We start from the raw sequence: 17,144 nt of genomic DNA, 5'->3' as shown, positions 1-17,144 counted from the left end.
ACGACTGAAGCGACTCAGCAACAGCAGCAGCAGTAGTAAAGAATCTGCCTGCCAGCGCGGGAGATGCCAGAAGCTTGGGTTTGATTCCTGGGTTGGGAAGATCCCCTGGAGTGGGAAATGGCAGTCTACCCCAGTATTCTTGCCTGGAGAATCCCATGGACAAAGGAGCCTGGCAGGCTACAGTCGGGGTCACAAAGAGTCGGACACAGCTGAAGAGACTGAGCGCGTGTGCACGTACTATAAACACACTGCTTCTGCTCTGGAGAAAGGTAATTAGAGTATACTGTGATAAGTGTTATGATAAGTGCATGACTGAGCATTCATGTATGCACCATTCTACATTCCCACCAACAGTGCACAAAGGTTCTAATTTCTTCATGTCCTTGCCAAAACTTATCCTGTGTTTTGGTAGTGGACATTCTTACAGGTGTGAGGTGATATCTAATCATGGTTTTGATTTGCCTTTCCTCAATAATTAGTGATATTGAGCATATTTTCATCTTTGTTGGCCATTTATCTTCTTTGAAGAAATTTCTATTAAGTCCTTTGTCCAATTTGGGTTATTGTTTTTTGATGTTGAGTTGTAGGAATGCTTTATTCTGGATATAACGTGTGCTGCACTTCATAAATGTGTTTTTTTTTCTCTTTTCTTATGTTAATATTCATCAGTATCTTCCGGAAAGGCAGGAACTTATCACTTTACGTATGTCTTCCTTTGAGATTCCTGTTGTGCCCCACCACAGCCTCCCTGTGTCTGATTTTGGTCCACGATTCATTATTAAAGCACAGGAAATTGACTACCTTTCGCAAGGTGGCCCTTTCTGGAGATGTGTGTGTATCTCACATGCTTGTGCGTGCTCAGCTGTGCCCAACTCTCTGCAGCCCCGCCAGGCTTCTCTGTCCACGGGGTCTCCTGGGCAGGAGTGCTGGAGTGGGTTGCCATTTTCTTCCCCAGGGGATCTTCCCAACCTAGGGATCAAGCCCGTGTTCCTGCGTTGTAAGTGGGTTCTTTACCACCAAGCCGCCTGGGAAGCCCCTCTCACATGCTGTTTACACACTATCTGAAAATGTTGATGCACAATCACGACATGAATGTGAATATGGTGTGAGTAACTATAGAGTGTTTTAACTCTAGCTTATTTCATTTATTCACTATCATATTTTCCCCCATTTGATCATTTTCTAACAAAGGGCATTAGCTGTATCACGGAGTCTTTTTGAGAATAAGATGGGCTGTGACCTGACATCACTTATTATCTCTGGCAGTGGTAGTACACATTTGATCTCTTCTGAATCCTTTACCACCAAGTGTATTTGCCAGCAATTTGTGTCCAGGAATCAGCTGACTCTTCATCTTTGAGTTAATGTACATTTTTTTCGATTAGGATAGAAGCTACAGGTGCTGAAGCCTTCCTAAGGAAATTTAACACTTTACCAGCTTTCAGACAAGAAAGAACTTTTATCAGTTACCTGTTGATGTAGTTATTTGGAGATTTATAAATAATTGAATGAAAAGGACAAATGCTTGAGTTATGGTCAAATGGACATTTTTTAGTATCATGACCCAAATTAACTTGTAATCTGCCTTTTTCAAAATTCACTATCTAGATGTATACTGTAAAAATTATACAGTACTTACTACATTTTTATAGGTGCTTTCCCTTCCATTTTCTTGTCTTATTTCTGTTGTATGGTGACAGTACTTGTTCTGAAAATGAGCCTGTCCCAATCTTAAACTCATCAGGGAGCTTAATAGCAGAGTACCATTATTATTTTGAGGCTTCTCTGTTAGTCCTTAGAAGTAGCAAGGAAATAATTGAAGTTTCCATACACTCTATAAACAGATATAGATTATAAATATTTCAGGAATCCCTGAGAAGTCAGTTCTTGACTGGCTTTCTGTGAGTCTAAACCATAGTCCTTGGCTTTAATCCAAAGAAGGTGCAGTTTATAGTGTTTATAAAATGAAAATCTTCTAGTCCTAAACAATTGTAAAATGTTACTAATATCTGTATATTTCCCTTTTAAATACTGACAGCTGAAATTAGATCTTTAGACCTGAAAAAGTCCTCAAGAGATGCTGTTGTCCAGTTCCCTGGCTTAAGGCAGCTAAATTATCACAATTTCTGTTAGAGACAACTCAAGGCCCACAGAAGTTATGGGACCTGGAGGTGGGAAAAGGGAGGCAGGGGGTTATGGTGAAGATTGGTTAAAGAGCCATTCATGCATCCATTTATTTAGCACCTATTGTGTACTATGTGCCAGGTACTTTGTAGGCACTTTAGTCAGCAGAGAGCAGATAAAAATCCCTGTCCATTCTAGTAGAGGGAGAAATAGATAAGAAACAAACAAAATAAGTAAATACATGTAATGTCAATTTATTAGTACTGTGCTGAAGTATAAAGGAAGGAAGAAGGATAGAGTGTATCATCATTGAGGGTTGGCGATACAGTTTGCAGTGAGGTAAATAAGGAAGCTCTCATTTGAGGTGCCATTGAACAAAGACTGGAAGAAGACGAGAGAGTAATAATGAAGATACCAGGAAGACTGTTTCAAGCAGAAGAAACATCAAATGTAAAGGTCCTGAGGCAGCAGAGCATCCACTATGTTAGAGGGAAAGCAAGGGCACTGATGTTGCTGAAATGGAATGAATGAGATGTAGAGCAGTAGAAAATGGGGGCAAGATCATTGGCCTCACAGGCTAGCATAAGGACTTTTGGCTTTACTTTGATGACAAATCATCAAAGAGTTTTGAGAAGCGAGACAAGATCTAACTTTTCCCTTCAAAAAGGGCAGTCTGATTGCTGTGTTGATAGGAGACTGTGAAGGAGGTCACAGTAGAAGCAGGGAGACCAATTACGATGCTGTTGCAGTAACAACTTAGGGTAAGAGATGGTAGTGGCTTGGATCAGGGAGGTGAAGCTTGTGAGAAGTGGCCAGATTCAGGATAGATTTCTGAAGATTGTCCACAGAATGGACTCAGTACATTCATGGATTCTAAGTGGGAATATTCAACCATGTTAAACCCAAAGAATGCTAATTACAGGAGTTTTAGACATGGTACAGAACTGATGGGCAAGACTTGTCAGTATGCTCAGTAATTTTCTGATGAATTATTAAAAGCATGCTCTGGACTTTGGGCTAATAATCTTACCCTGCATATTAAGTGAAATTCCAGCTTATTTCAAAACATTCTATAACTTCCTTGGCAGTTTTTTGTAGTTCATAAATATTCTCTGTAGATTTTATTTTGTAAATACATTGTTTTTTGTTCTCAATGCCTGCATTTTTCTTCAAGGTAGAAAATGTTGTTAGCCCAGATAAATCGGGATTCTCAGGGAATGACAGAGTTTCCTGGAGGAGGAATGGAGGCCCAGCATGTTACCCTGTGCCTGACAGAGGCAGTGACTGTGGCAGGTGAGCAGCTCTGTTTGAAGGGACCCTGTGGGTTTGGAAATATTTATCTTAAGGGAAAATGGAAAAAATGTAATAACTTTGTTCCTCCTCCCTTAGCTAAAGGCAACACAAAGCTAAGCCTTTTTATGAGCATTTTTACCTTGGTGTGGATGCTGGGTACAGTAGGGCATGGAAATATTTTTTTGTAAATGCTATAAGAAAGTCCATTTGAGTCTAAGTTAAGCAGTCTGCCTTTTGATTAATTTTTACTTAAAAACTTAAACAGCATGCACATATGATAGTTATCTAAAGAAAATACCTTTTGTTTTGTAATAGATGGTGACAATTTAGAAAACATGGAAGGTGTAAGCCTGCAAGCAGTAACACTTGCAGATGGTTCTACTGCTTATATACAGCACAATTCTAAAGGTATGTGCTTCATATACAGCCCATTGGTTATTACCAGCAATTCATAACCTCAGAGTTGGAATACCTAGCAATTATAACTTTTTCCTAACCCCTCCTAAAGATAATGTATATTGCATGTGGTAATTTTAAGTCATTTCAGTTTAACTTAAATTTTGTTTTGATAATTTGAGGAAACCTTTTGAGATATTTGGAAAATACTCTAGGCTATCAGAATTAGTGAGGAAAGGGAGAGGTTAGTTTCCTTGACCTATTATCAGTAAGACCTTTAGCACTTTAAATTATTATTTAATGTTTTTACAAAATATGCATAAAAATAGACCTTTGGTTTTGCTTTTATTACATTGTTTCTAAATCAGTGTTTACTTTGCTCCAAGAAATAGCCTGGTTCTTAAATTTCTTGTTTTTATGGAAACCTACTGAGCACACCTATGCATAATCAAGGGACTTGTAGCCCCCAAGGATAAGAATGACAACTAACCTCTCATGCACTGATATGTCTTTCTGTCTTCCCAGTTGTAGCTTTGCTGTGGTCAGGGTCCCTATTCCTAAGTGGCTCTGAAAGGTATATGGAGGTTTGACTCATGTAGCTTGCTATCATGAGCCATTCTTCCTCTAATTCAAAATTGAAACTAATTGAAAATTGGAGGGGAGGAAGGATGGCTGAGGGAGGATTTTCTGCTTTCTGTAGGATCACTGGATGTGTTATTGAATTGCCTCAGAACATTGAGGGAAGAAGCAAGATGAACATGATCTTAAGTAGTGTATGTTTTTATAGTTGATATCATTTTGAAATTGTATGAAGTTTAAATTTCTTGCTTGTCCTAATTTATTGGCTTAAATCTTTTGTTTCTAGATGGAAAACTCATAGATGGTCAGGTCATTCAGTTGGAGGATGGTTCTGCTGCCTATGTTCAACATGTACCCATACCTAAAACTAGTAAGTATTTGATACTCACTTAACCTTCCTGATTCCCATACTTCAGTGTTTTCTGCCTCCAGCTGCCTCTTACTACTTTAACTTGGTCCCGATCTCTAGTCCTCCTTCTGAAAGGAGAGATGGGTAGATGTCAAAGAGAGGATCTAAAGACTATTTTAACTTGAGACTTTCTCTCAGACATAATATAAAAGAAGTTACTAGACTGTACTCTGGAGATAAATGGGCAACAGTTTTAAATGAATATTTCTATTAGTTGAGCTAAATCCTACATGTCTTCTTATTTTCTTCTTTCTTTTCCCTCCTGTCAATTCTCCTTATCCCCTGGTATATATTCCTCAGGTATTATAAACATATTTTTTACCTTTAAACACTTATTCAGAGCAGCTTTGCTGAAATTATTTATATTCAAGGATCCTTAAAGCAAGCGTAGGTTTGTATGATGTGTTTAATGGTTTATTGACTCTCTTGCTGCTGAATTATCAGAATATGTTTGGATAACATGGGATCTAAATGTAAGCATTGTTTTTGAGCAGGGGACAGTTTGCGTTTAGAGGATGGGCAAGCAGTGCAGTTAGAAGATGGAACTACAGCATTTATTCACCATACCTCCAAAGGTAAATTAGCTCTGAACATTTGAATAAAACAAGGGAGAAATGGGGTGTGGGAAAAATAAGACCTTCAGTTGCTGAAATGGTGTTATGTAAAAGAAGAATTCTTCTCTCAAATGTAAGATGGCAGATTTTGGCACAGTCTGATCAAACTCTGTTAATGATTTGAGTTGTCCAGTAGCAGTTTGGACTAGCAAAACCCTGATTCCTGGGAAGACTTCAAATAGAGGCTGCTTTTAAAATATGAAATTGAAACATTTGAAAGTTAAATTTTGGATTTTTTTTCCTTTTAAAGGTACTGTCTTTAGCAAGGTCCTTTGCCCCTTGGGTTGGTCCTTAAAACTAAATAAAAATTTTAAAACTATCTAAAATAAATATGGTAAAAAAAATAAAATAAAATCAATATGGTAAAATGTTCATGCGTATTAACTTTGTGTAGGGAAGATCAGGGGATTGAGGTGAAATGCATAGGAGTAATGAGCACAGCTCTGCAGCCAGACTATCTGGGTTCCAGTCTGGATCTGTTGTCTTTTAGCTGTGTGCCCTGGAGCAAATTATTTACCCTTCTTGTGCTTCAGTTTCATCATCTGGAATGAAGATTATAATATACATCCTCATCATAGGGTAGTTGTAAAGACAATATACAAACATCTAAAGCACTTGGAACAATATTTGTCACCAAGTAAACGCTCAATAAATATTAGTTATTGTTATTATTTTATAAAATATTTTATTATCGAATGATTGTAAATATTTTAAAAGACTGTTTAGTTGTGAAAACAAAGAAAGAAACTTTTAAAAATTTAGAATATTTTAATTTGTAAGTAAATTTATTAAAGTTGAGGAAAAGTAAACTCTGACTTTTTTTTTCTTTAGCAGTGGAAATTGATCACAGGTTCACTGTAATTGGCTAGATTTATTATTTAACAATTCTGTGTGCATCTTGGTGTGGTTATTTAGAGGGAAAAAAACATGATGGAGTCATATTGGCATGAGTTCAGATCCTAGTTTCTCTGCATAATGCTTTTGACTATTAATTGTTAGTTTTTTATTTCCTGGGTCTTAAGAAAGTATCTTTACTTCTTTAAGCCTCAGTTTGCCATTTGTACAATAGGGTGATAAGTGTACCCACCTCAGAGAATATTTGTGAAGATTGAGTGAAATACACGCATAAAGCACATGGGCCCTGCTCATAGTAGCTGCTCAATAAAACTTCATTCCCTGCTTCCTTTAAACATGTAATTGTTTATCACACTACCTTTAATTTAATGCCATTCTCTTCCACTCCCTCAGATAGTTATGACCAGAGTGCATTACAGGCAGTTCAGTTGGAAGATGGCACCACAGCTTACATCCACCATGCAGTGCAAGTCCCACAGTCTGACACCATCCTGGCAATTCAAGCTGATGGGACAGTGGCAGGTCTGCACACTGGGGATGCCGCCATTGACCCCGACACCATCAGTGCTTTGGAACAGTATGCAGCAAAGGTATAGCATTTTACAATGTCAAGAACATCCCAGGTAGAGCTGCTTTTGTTGTTGTTCAGTCACTGAGTCATGTCCAACTCTTTGCAACCCCATGGACTGCAGCACATCAGGCTTCAGTGTCCTTCAGCATCTCCTGGAGTTTGCTCAAACTCACGTCCATTGAGTTGGTGATGCCATCCAACCATTTCATCCTCTGTTGCCCCCTTCTCCTCCTGCCCTCAGTTTTTCCCAGCATTAGGATCTTTACCAGTGAGTCGACTCTTCATATCAGGTGGCCAAAGTACTGGAGCTTCAGCTTCTTTATCTTTCTTTAAAAGAAAAAAAAAAAGAAACTAGAAATCTCAAAGTCAAAATGAGACAGCATCAAAGAGAAGGTCAGCATTTATCCTAAAGAAGTGAAGGGTAGAAAGAAATATTTGAATAAAAATAAAGGAATGAAGTAAGAGCTTATAGAAGGGAAATGGGTAGCAGGTAATTCACACAGAAAAAAATTCAAGGATGAGTGCCATAAAAGAAACAATGAGGTATATAGATGGAACTGCTTATGGATTATGAAGTAGACATTAGAGATTGGAAAAGGTGAAGGAACATCTTAAGTTTTACATCAGAAGGGCTGTGATTTCTCCCTGTATTGAAATTATATCATTTATATAGTTTAAAAGTCCCCCCTACTTTTTTTAACTTTATTTTATTCTTATAGGTGTCCATTGATGGAAGTGAAGGTGTAACAGGTTCCGGAATAATCGGAGAAAATGAGCAAGAGAAAAAAATGCAGGTGTGTAAGGCTACTTTTTTATATTTGAATCTCTTTCTCTCAGCATTTCTGGACTCTTCTAAGGATGAAAGCAAGAATTGGGAACTTAGTACCTCTTTAGGGAAATTTTTACCAGTTCAGAAAAACAGTGTGCCTTCGGCAGCAGCTTTCTCCAGCTACCTCAGGTCTCAGAATTTATGATCTGGTTGAAAGTGGCACTAAAGAAGTAGAAATATCACAGAAATCCAGATGAAGCCTGTGTTCTAGAGTCCAAGGCAATTATGGAGACCAGGTGGTCTTATGTCTGCCCCATCCATGGCAGTCTGTAAATCCTTTTTCTGGGCCTTCACCCTTACTGTGATTAAACTTTGCTACTTTGGTTGTTATGTCTTTTTGTTTCTTTTGCTTATAATTGATTCCTTCAATACTTCCCGTTTCGGCTTCTAGAGAGAGGGTCCAGCCTAGCTAATTATCATTGTTCCTTCTGGTCAAAGCTGTTTCTACCTCTTCTACCAGACAGCTTCCTGGGCTGCAGATGGCCCCGGGTCGGCTGCCTGTGATTCAGATGCTCACCTTGGGTCCAGTCATTGGCTGTCCCTTACCAAGCTAATCACCTAGAGCAGCGGTCAGTGCCTCCACAAGTACTGTAGTTAAGTACAGAGGAGTCACAGAAGCATTTGGGAAGCCCTACAAGTCAAAATTCAAGATTCTGTTTTGAATTTCTGTGTTTTTGTGTTTGTTTGAGGGTAGGTGTTTGTGTGAGCGGGCGTTCTTGGACTTTGTATGATCATTGTCGTATGTTCTTGCTTTAATGCTGCTACTTTTTGTTCTTAGCAGTTCTAATGTTTTGTTGACTGTTGTCTCATAGCAGATTTTTTGTTTTTTTTAATTCTTCCAAGAGTTTTTTTTATCATATTTAATTCCTAAAGTTATCGCTTCAGGGCCACACTTTTTAAAAATGTACTTATTTATTTTTGGTTGCTCAGGTCTTCATTGCTGCACCTGGGCTTTCACAAGTTGCAGTGAGCGGGGCCTACTCTGTTGCGGTGCACAGGCTTCTCATTGTGGTGGCCGCTTCTGTTGCGGAGCACAGGCTCTAGGTGATTGGGCTTCAGTAGTCACATCACACAGGCTCAGTAGTTGTGAGGGCCACACTTTTTAACTTGAGCATGTTGTTGCTGCTGAGCATGGGAAATGTGGCTAGTCACACCTGGCATGTGCTGTGAGTCTAAAATAATACCAGATTTCAAAGACTTCTAATGAAAAAAGAATGTAAAATATCTCTTAATAATGTCTCCTATTGACCACATGTTGAAATGATAATATTTTGGATATATTAGATAAAATAATTACTAAAATTAACTTCACCTATTTCTTTTCACTTTTAAGTGTAGTTACTAGAACATTTTAAATTATATATGTGGTTTGTATTTGTGACTCATATGTCTGTTAAAAGCTATATAAGAAGTTTCTGAATCTTCCATCCTCTAAAATAATTGTGTACCATAGTTAAGGTTGAGGGCCAAGTACATGGTATTAAAAGGTCAAAATATCCTATCGGCGTTCTGCCAGAGTTGCTTAAGAGGTTGTAACTCTGTGCCTGGCTGAACTTTAAAGAGGTCTGTACCTAACACAATAAATTTTTTTTATAGTCTTGTTTTAAAGCTTTAGTTTTTTTTCATTGTGATGTTTATAGTGTAGAGCTTTTTCTTTCACCTATAACATAAGCATACTAGTTGTGCTACTGAGCTGACCTCTTACTTGAAATCAGATTTCATAAGACAACAAAGACCTAGAGTATTGAAAGCATGTGCACTCAAGGGAAGGTGGTCTTGCCCCTAGAGGACGTTTGGCAGTGTCTGAAGACAGTTCTGGTTGTTACAGGTGTCAGGCATCTGCTGGGTAGATATCCTGCAAGGCATAGGACAGCCCACCTCAATAAAGAATTATTCTGTTCACAGTGTCAGTAGTACTCAATGTGAAAAAACTCATCTATTTAAAGATGTCCACGTGTTTGGTTGTAAGAGCTGTAAGGATGATGGGATGATGTGTTTTGAGGAGGCTGTAACTGTTGTCATTACCCTCATGCTGCAACAGTATGGTATCAAAGTAGCATGTAATTTGTAATTTAAAAAAGTCTGAGTCAAGCTTCCATCCTGTTGTGTAGTAGCTGTGTGACTGTGAGCAAATGACTTAATTTCTTTGTATCTGAGATTTCTTATTAGCTAAATGAGAATAACAGTCTTTGCTTTACTCATCTCGTAGGGTTATGAAGACCAAATGAGAGTTTCATTTGATTAGTATTTTAGGTAATACATGAGAACATAATTTGTATATGTGTAGGCATTATGCAACATTGTTGATGCCTTTACATGTTCTATAAGAACCCAAGGCCCTTGTTCATGGTTTCCATGAGTTTTGACTTCATTAAAAACCAGTTTTATTTATATTGGAGATCAGAGTCCTTTGACTTGGCAGCTTTTTGTTTGTTTTAAGTCACACCATGGAACTTGTGGAATCTTAGTTCCCTTACCAGGGATTGAACCCAGGGCCCCTGCAGTGAGAGAGCCAAATCCTAACCACTGGACTGCCAGGGAATTCCCTGACTTGGTTTTAATCAATCAAAGCTCTAATAGCTAGATAACACAGAAAGCCCATCAATCTAGCTCAAGATAAAAAGAGATAGGTTGTAAGAAGAACGTATCTTATAAGAAATTAAGAATTGGAACTGCTGAACAGCTGTACTTCACAGGAACCAGAATGGTAAAGGAATCAGGACTGGAGGCTGATAGCACTCCTTTTTCCTTCTTCTGCCCTCTTCCATGGCATCTCTGCTCCCTTCTTTTCTCCGCAGACAGGCTTCCTCTGCATTTTCTTTGAGTGTGCATTTGGTTTCACCACAGCCATTCAGGTTTACCACCCACAAGCACGTCAAGATTTCCCTGGAGAGTCTGTGGACTCAGCTTCACCTTTTAAGCCAGGCCATACAAGGTATACCTCATTGGTCAGTCTTAGGTATGCCATCTTCCCTGATTATCAAGGTCTGTGGCTAGGTTGGCAGATTCTCCCAGTACATGGGTTGGATAATTACCACAAAATCCACTTAGTATAGGCAGTTTGAATGTGGATCACATTTCATATATATTTTCTGGGGACTTCCCTGGTAGTCCAGTGGGTTAAGACTCTGCACTTTCAGGGCAAGGGCACAGAAGTGATTCCTGGTTGGGAAACTAAGATCCCATACGCTGTGCAGGGCAGCCAAAAAAAAAAAAAAAAGTATATTCAGTACTTTTATCTAGCTATGTGATCTTGAGCAAGTGAATCTTGCTTTTCTTAGGCTCTTTTTTTCATTCCTAAAGAAATGTATTAGATCACTGGTTATTAATCAAAGGCCAGCATGAGTTTGAGCTGTGGGACTTTTGCAAAATAACCCAAGACCAACTTCAGAGATTCTATCGGTAGGTCTGGGATGGAACCCAGGATTTAAAAAAATATGTATTATTTTTAGTGGGTTTTTTTTTTTTAAACCCAAATGAAGACCATTATCTTACTCTATAGATAGCTATTGTATACTTTTTTTTTAAGTAATCATGGTTTCATGTTTATATTTAGAAATCCAAAAAGTAAAGAGACATAAAAATAAAAAGTGAAGGACCTGGATAAACAACAAAGTCCTGCTTTAGCATGGGGAACTATATTCATTATCCTGTGATAAATCATAACGGAAAAGAATATATCTATAGATATAGGGTTGGCCAGAAAGTTCATTCAGGTTTTTAGTTACAGTGTACGGAAAAAACTGAACAAACTTTTTGGCCAACCCAATATGTATAACTGAATCATTTTTGCTGTACAGCGGAAATTAACGCAGCATTGTAAACCAACTGTCCTTCAGTAAATTTTTTAAAAACTGAAGGACCACTACCTTGTTGTATTCATTGTATAAAACCAGTGAAGATTTTTTTTGTTTTTTAAAATCTTCCTGGCAATGCTGACACGTCCCATGGTTCCCTAAAGGTCCCTCTGTTGCCATACTTCTAGTATTCATTTCTTGAAAGAGAACATACTTTTTAAAATCTGGTTGCTTTCATTTTGTTCTCCCAAGGAATATATTTACATCCTAATATACAAGTTTATATAGAGCATAAAATAAAAACTGTATCTGCCGTGTGCATTAGGCCATTATTGTAAATTGAATTTTACTGAACCAGGCAGCAAAAGGTACCAGTTATCCTCTGTCCTATGTCTATCACTCTACAACTACATAAACTCTGTCGGCAGCAGCCCAGAATGCCTTTATCTGATTTATACTGTATAAATGAATGCTGGATGAGATTTCATCTGACAAAGGAGTTTGCCTCCTTAAAAAAAAGTTTTAAGAAAGGAAAAATATCACTGATTTCACATAATATGTTCCTTTTAAAAACTTATTTATTTTTAATTGGAGGATGATTGCTTTACAGTGTTATATTGGTTTCTGCCATACATCGACATGAATCAGCCATAAAATGTTCGTGGTACAGATAGGCAAATAGGCCCTACATAACTTGCATAAGGTCACATAATGAATTTATGGCAGAGCTAAGGTTATCTCTTAATTTTCAGAACATATATTAAGCATAAAGTAGTAATGAAGTCATTTTCTGTAAATGGTTTTAGAAGCTAATTAGTATTCACTGATAATAGCTTCTAAATGGCCCTTGAGACATTTCCCTTGTGATATAACACATCAGGTGGTTTTTCTGTTTACAAGGACCACTTAAATACCTGTTATAAGTCTAGTTTATTAATTTAGCTTTTGAATTTTGAATTCTGTCCATTTTTGTCCTTAAAATATCCACAGAATCATGTATTGTATGTTGTTCCATTAGTCAATTGTCCTGGACTGGTTTTCATCACTCCATAGTTATGATTATACAAACTTGTTTTAGTCTCCTTGCCTCTTTTGTCTTTCACTGTGTTCTGCACCATTACCAGTTTTCTTTTTTGAAACACAGAGCTGATCTTGGTCAACCCCTTGCTTTAAATTTTTTAGTTTCTTTTACTTTCATTATCTAGGTTCACACTTCAGAATGACACCTAAAACTCTTCCCAAATGTGGGCCTAAACTTCCCTTTCTTTTTTATGGTATTCTATTATATAGATAAAATAATATAATGTTCTTATATTAAATTTCCATTTCTTCCAGACGTACTTTCATACTTTTGGTGATACTATTCCTACTGCCTGGACTTCTCTGCTCACCCCTCTTTTTCAACCTCCAGATTTTTTCTGTAGACAGCTTGCCCTAACCCACAGTTCTCCCAGCTTTTGAATTTTGTCCCTGTAGAACTTTGTGTGGACTGCCATGATAGCAATTATTATATTCTATTATTGTCCTTCATTTATAGGACAGTTTAACTAGCTAGAAAGAGAGCCCTACCAAGGCAGGGGCCATATCATTTATCATTGTTGAAGTAGGTACTTAACCAGTCATTTGTCAAACATTTATTATTTCAGAACTTCTGCCATGGTGGAGTCAGAGGTGGGTGGAAAGGGAAGTTAGTATGGAAATAGGATAAGAAAAGAGTGGTAGACAAAGCAAGTTCCAAGAAGAATAAAATAGTTTGAGAACTGAAAAGATAAATGTTGGTTGGGATTGAGAGATAAAGGGTTTTATAAGGAAACATTTCCAGTAAAAAAGGAGAGGCTTCCCATTCCATTCAAACATTCTATACATGGAGATAAAAAGGGTTTTTGACTGTGTGTCCCTTGGCTATTTGGAGATTTTTCCAGATGTTGTTGTTTAGTCTCCGAGTCGTGTCTCTTTGCAACCCCGTGGACTATAGCAGGCCAGTCTTCTCTGTCTATGGAATTCTCCAGGCAAAAATACTGGAGTGGGTTGCCATTCTCCAGGAGATCTTCCTGACCCCGGGTTCGAACCCAAGTTTCCTGCATGGCAGGCAGATTCTTAACCACTGAGCCACCTAGGAAGCCCATTGTATGTTATATTGCATTGCTATTTCAATGGTTTTCTTTTAAGAGGTTCCTTTTGCTAGTTGGTGTTGCTGTGGGTACTCATCCTACTGTATTTTGCAAGAATGCCCTTATGCCAGGTCTGTTTTGAATAATTAGAGCTACTAGTGGAAATAGTTCTGTTGCAAATAGCATTTACTAATAATTCTCATAACATGTCAATGCTAGTGACTTTAGTTGGTTTAGAAATAAAAAATTCTGTTACCAGCCTCACTTCTGCCCTGCTGACAGAGACTTGAAGTCCTCAGTAGTTCTTCCAAAACTGGAGCTTCTGCCCCTTATGTCACCACCCCTGAGCTCTTGAAGCATACAGTGTGGACGTTAGGATAGGAGCAGAAACAAGTACATTTTTGCAATACAGTTTGAATCCCCCTAACAGGTTTTAAATTCAGTCTTAACTTCATTGTTTTGGCTTACTTAAATTAAATGCCAAACCTCTGATAATCTGTTTCATGCGAGAATTAAAGCTTGGCCTAGGAGGGAATAACAGAAAAGATTCAGGTGTGGGCCTTTCCAGTATAAAGTGCTGCCACCACCTGGTCTGAAGGTGTGGGCTGTTGGGCTTGATCTTTCAGACCTGGGAGATGATAAACTTCCTTGGTGCTTTTAGAAAGGAAGAGGAGGAAACAGCAAGAAGAACTCTTTTCTGATGATTTGGAGTCCCATGTTCAATTAATTTCTGCCTTTAGAATTTGTGTAAAACTTAATTCCAGTTCTGCTAAAATAAAACTTATACACTAATATATATATAACATATATATATATTTTAAAAATGCTAAATAGAAACCAAGATATTAACAGTTATTTTTTGGATGCTGGAATTACAGCTCACTTGAACTTTTTCTCTTTACTCTTTGCTATAGTAACCAAATTCCCCCAATGTATATGTGTTACTATTATAATCAGAAAAAATAATAGTGAAATTTTAAAAATAATAGTTACTTTTTATGGGATTCATAGAGACTCTTCTGGTTTTTGCAAATAAGAGAAATTTTCTTATTCCAATTACCATTTATTTCCTTTTAATTTTACTACTATATATTTCACGTACTATACAATTCACCAGTTTAACGTGTGCACCTCCGTGGATTTAGTAGATTCACAGAGATGAGCAGTGATCATCACAGTTTTAATTCTAGAACTTTTTTGACACCCCCCCCCAAAAGATTCTGGAAACAGTGTCAGACTTTTTTGGGGGGGGGGCTCCAAAATCACTGCAGATAGTGTCTGCAGCCATGAAATTAAAAGATGCTTACTCCTTGGAAGGAAAGTTATGACCAACCTAGATAGCATATTAAAAAGCAGAGGCATTACTTTGCCAACAAAGGTCCATCTACTCAAGGCTATGGTTTTTCCAGTGGTCATGTATGGATGTGAGAGTTGGACTGTGAAGAGAGCTGAGTGCCAAAGAATTGATGCTTTTGAACTATGGTGTTGGAGAAGACTCTTGAGAGTCCCTTGGACTGCAAGGAGATCCAGCCAGTCCATCCTAAAGGAGATCAGTCCTGGGTGTTCATTGGAAGGACTGATGCTGAAGCTGAAACTCCAGTACTTTGGGCACCTCATGCGAAGAGTTGACTCATTGGAAAAGACCCTGATGCTGGGAGGGATTGGAGGCAGGAGGAGAAGGGGATGACAGAGGATGAGATGGCTGGATGGCATCACCGACTCAATGGACGTGAGTCTGAGTAAACTCCAGGAGTTGGTGATGGACAGGGAGGCCTGGCGTGCTGCGATTCATGGGGTCGCAAAGAGTCGGACATGACTGAGCGACTGAACTGACTGACTGAAATGACTTTTAGTTCCTTAGAATTATGCTCATATAGTTAGTGGTATAAACCCTTTACCTAGCACTGTGAGGTATGACGGCATATATGATATAGACTTTGACATTGAGGAACTGCTAGGCTAATAGGGAAGAAAAAGAAATACAAATTCTTTAAAATAAGACAGTAGCATCAAGTGCCAAGTCCATGATACAAGCTAAATATTACAGAGATGCTGAGGATTTGAAGAATCTGCTCTGTTTGGAATGATGAGAACAGGCATCATAGATTTAGAAGGATGGAATTTCCTAGGCAGAGAAGATGTGGAATTATATCATTTTTTTTTTTTTTTGGTAAAGATACTTTCAAGCTTGCACCCATTAGGAAGTGTGCCCAATTTTTATCTAGATGTTTTAACAACGTAAGCCTACCTTTATTTAGAAAATTGTGCCCTGCAACATTTATTAATATACCGCAATACATGAACATAGATAATTACTAGCTTGTAATTCAGCAATAACACTGAGATCCACTGCTTGGTTTTTCCTTTTTTTTTTCTTCTGATTTTTATTTATTTATTTATTGAAGGATAATTGCTTTACAGAATTTTGTTGCTTTCTGTCAAACCTCAACATGAATCAACCACAGGTATACATATATCCCCTCCCTTTTGAACCTCCTCCCATCTCCCCATCCCACCCCTCTAGGTTGATAGAGAGCCCCTGTTTGAGTTTCCTGAGCCATACCGCAAATTCCCGTTGGCTATCTGTTTTACACTTGGTAATGTAAGTTTCCATGTTACTCTTTCCATACATCTCACCCTCTCCTTCCCTCTCCCACTGCTTGTTTTTTAATTGATTTAACAGTCACAAGGAAAAACCTAAGACGGACTCTGTATAGCCATCCGTGTCTGTTTTGTAAAGACTGAACCACATCTTCTATACTGTTACCCTCTAATGCGGGGCTCTCTTCTGTCCTCCCAACCCTTGTAGCTCCTCCACACCCTGACCTCCCACCCGCCACCATTTAAGTGTGTATTGCTGTAGTAGATCATTGCTCAGAATGATGAAGGCCTGCCGTTCCCACTTAGAATGATGAGGACCTGACCATTCCCAAAGAGCAGAATGATTTTTAAAAGTTGTTTTGTCCCTTACAGTATGGTAAATAAAATTTTAAAATTATCTACCCTAGAAAACTTTATTTAATGTAAATATATCCTATGAATAAATGAAATGTATTAAATCATAGTGTTGTGCAGATTTTTAAAAATTTCTAGGTGGAACCTGAAGATGGAGGGAACACTCATTGTTCAGAAGCTTATATATTTAGCAATATAAATAAAATTATCAGTTCTGATACCAGAATCAGATTCCATGAAGCATATTCATTTTCTTCGATGCAGGGTTTATAAATATAAAAAGAAAAAAGAATAGGAATAGGAATAAAAAGCACCAGGCAATTGAAAATATACTTATGAAATTTTTGTTTACCAAAACTCCATGTTGATGTGCAAGTGATATGGGGTGTGACAGAACCTCTTTTGGAACTGAGAGTTCTCTTTAAATAGAAACAAAAGAGATTCTAACAGCTCTTTGAAAAAAGGCCAGTAGAGTCATCTGTTTCACTTTGTTGTGTCTTTTATTTTCAGATTTCTCTCTCAGCTTTTAGCATCTGTTGTAACTCATCAGTCATGATGATCTTTGCTCCATTATTTTGAAATCTTTATAGTATAAAATGGCTTTTGGCAGA

The 17,144-nt window shown here is 37.9% G+C and overlaps 1 protein-coding gene across 3 annotated transcripts in view; it reads left to right on the top strand.

The window, feature by feature from the left end:
• The window catches only part of ZNF143 (zinc finger protein 143), a 61,129-nt gene that overhangs the window by 13,059 nt on the left and 30,926 nt on the right, over positions 1-17,144 (top strand). The window contains exons 2-7 of one of the 3 annotated variants that reach the window (XM_043903389.1): positions 3,303-3,417; positions 3,733-3,825; positions 4,679-4,762; positions 5,293-5,376; positions 6,664-6,860; positions 7,561-7,635. In XM_043903389.1, coding sequence (XP_043759324.1) covers positions 3,303-3,417; positions 3,733-3,825; positions 4,679-4,762; positions 5,293-5,376; positions 6,664-6,860; positions 7,561-7,635 — 648 coding nt within the window. Of the gene's footprint in view, positions 1-3,298; positions 3,418-3,732; positions 3,826-4,678; positions 4,763-5,292; positions 5,377-6,663; positions 6,861-7,560; positions 7,636-17,144 lie in introns of all 3 variants that reach the window. The other 2 variants (XM_043903409.1, XM_043903399.1) reach the window with 2 other exon arrangements.

This window comes from Cervus elaphus, chromosome 1, assembly GCF_910594005.1.
Source record: "Cervus elaphus chromosome 1, mCerEla1.1, whole genome shotgun sequence".
NCBI classification, from domain to species: Eukaryota; Metazoa; Chordata; class Mammalia; order Artiodactyla; family Cervidae; genus Cervus; species Cervus elaphus.
This window is presented reverse-complemented; position numbering and strand designations above follow the sequence as displayed.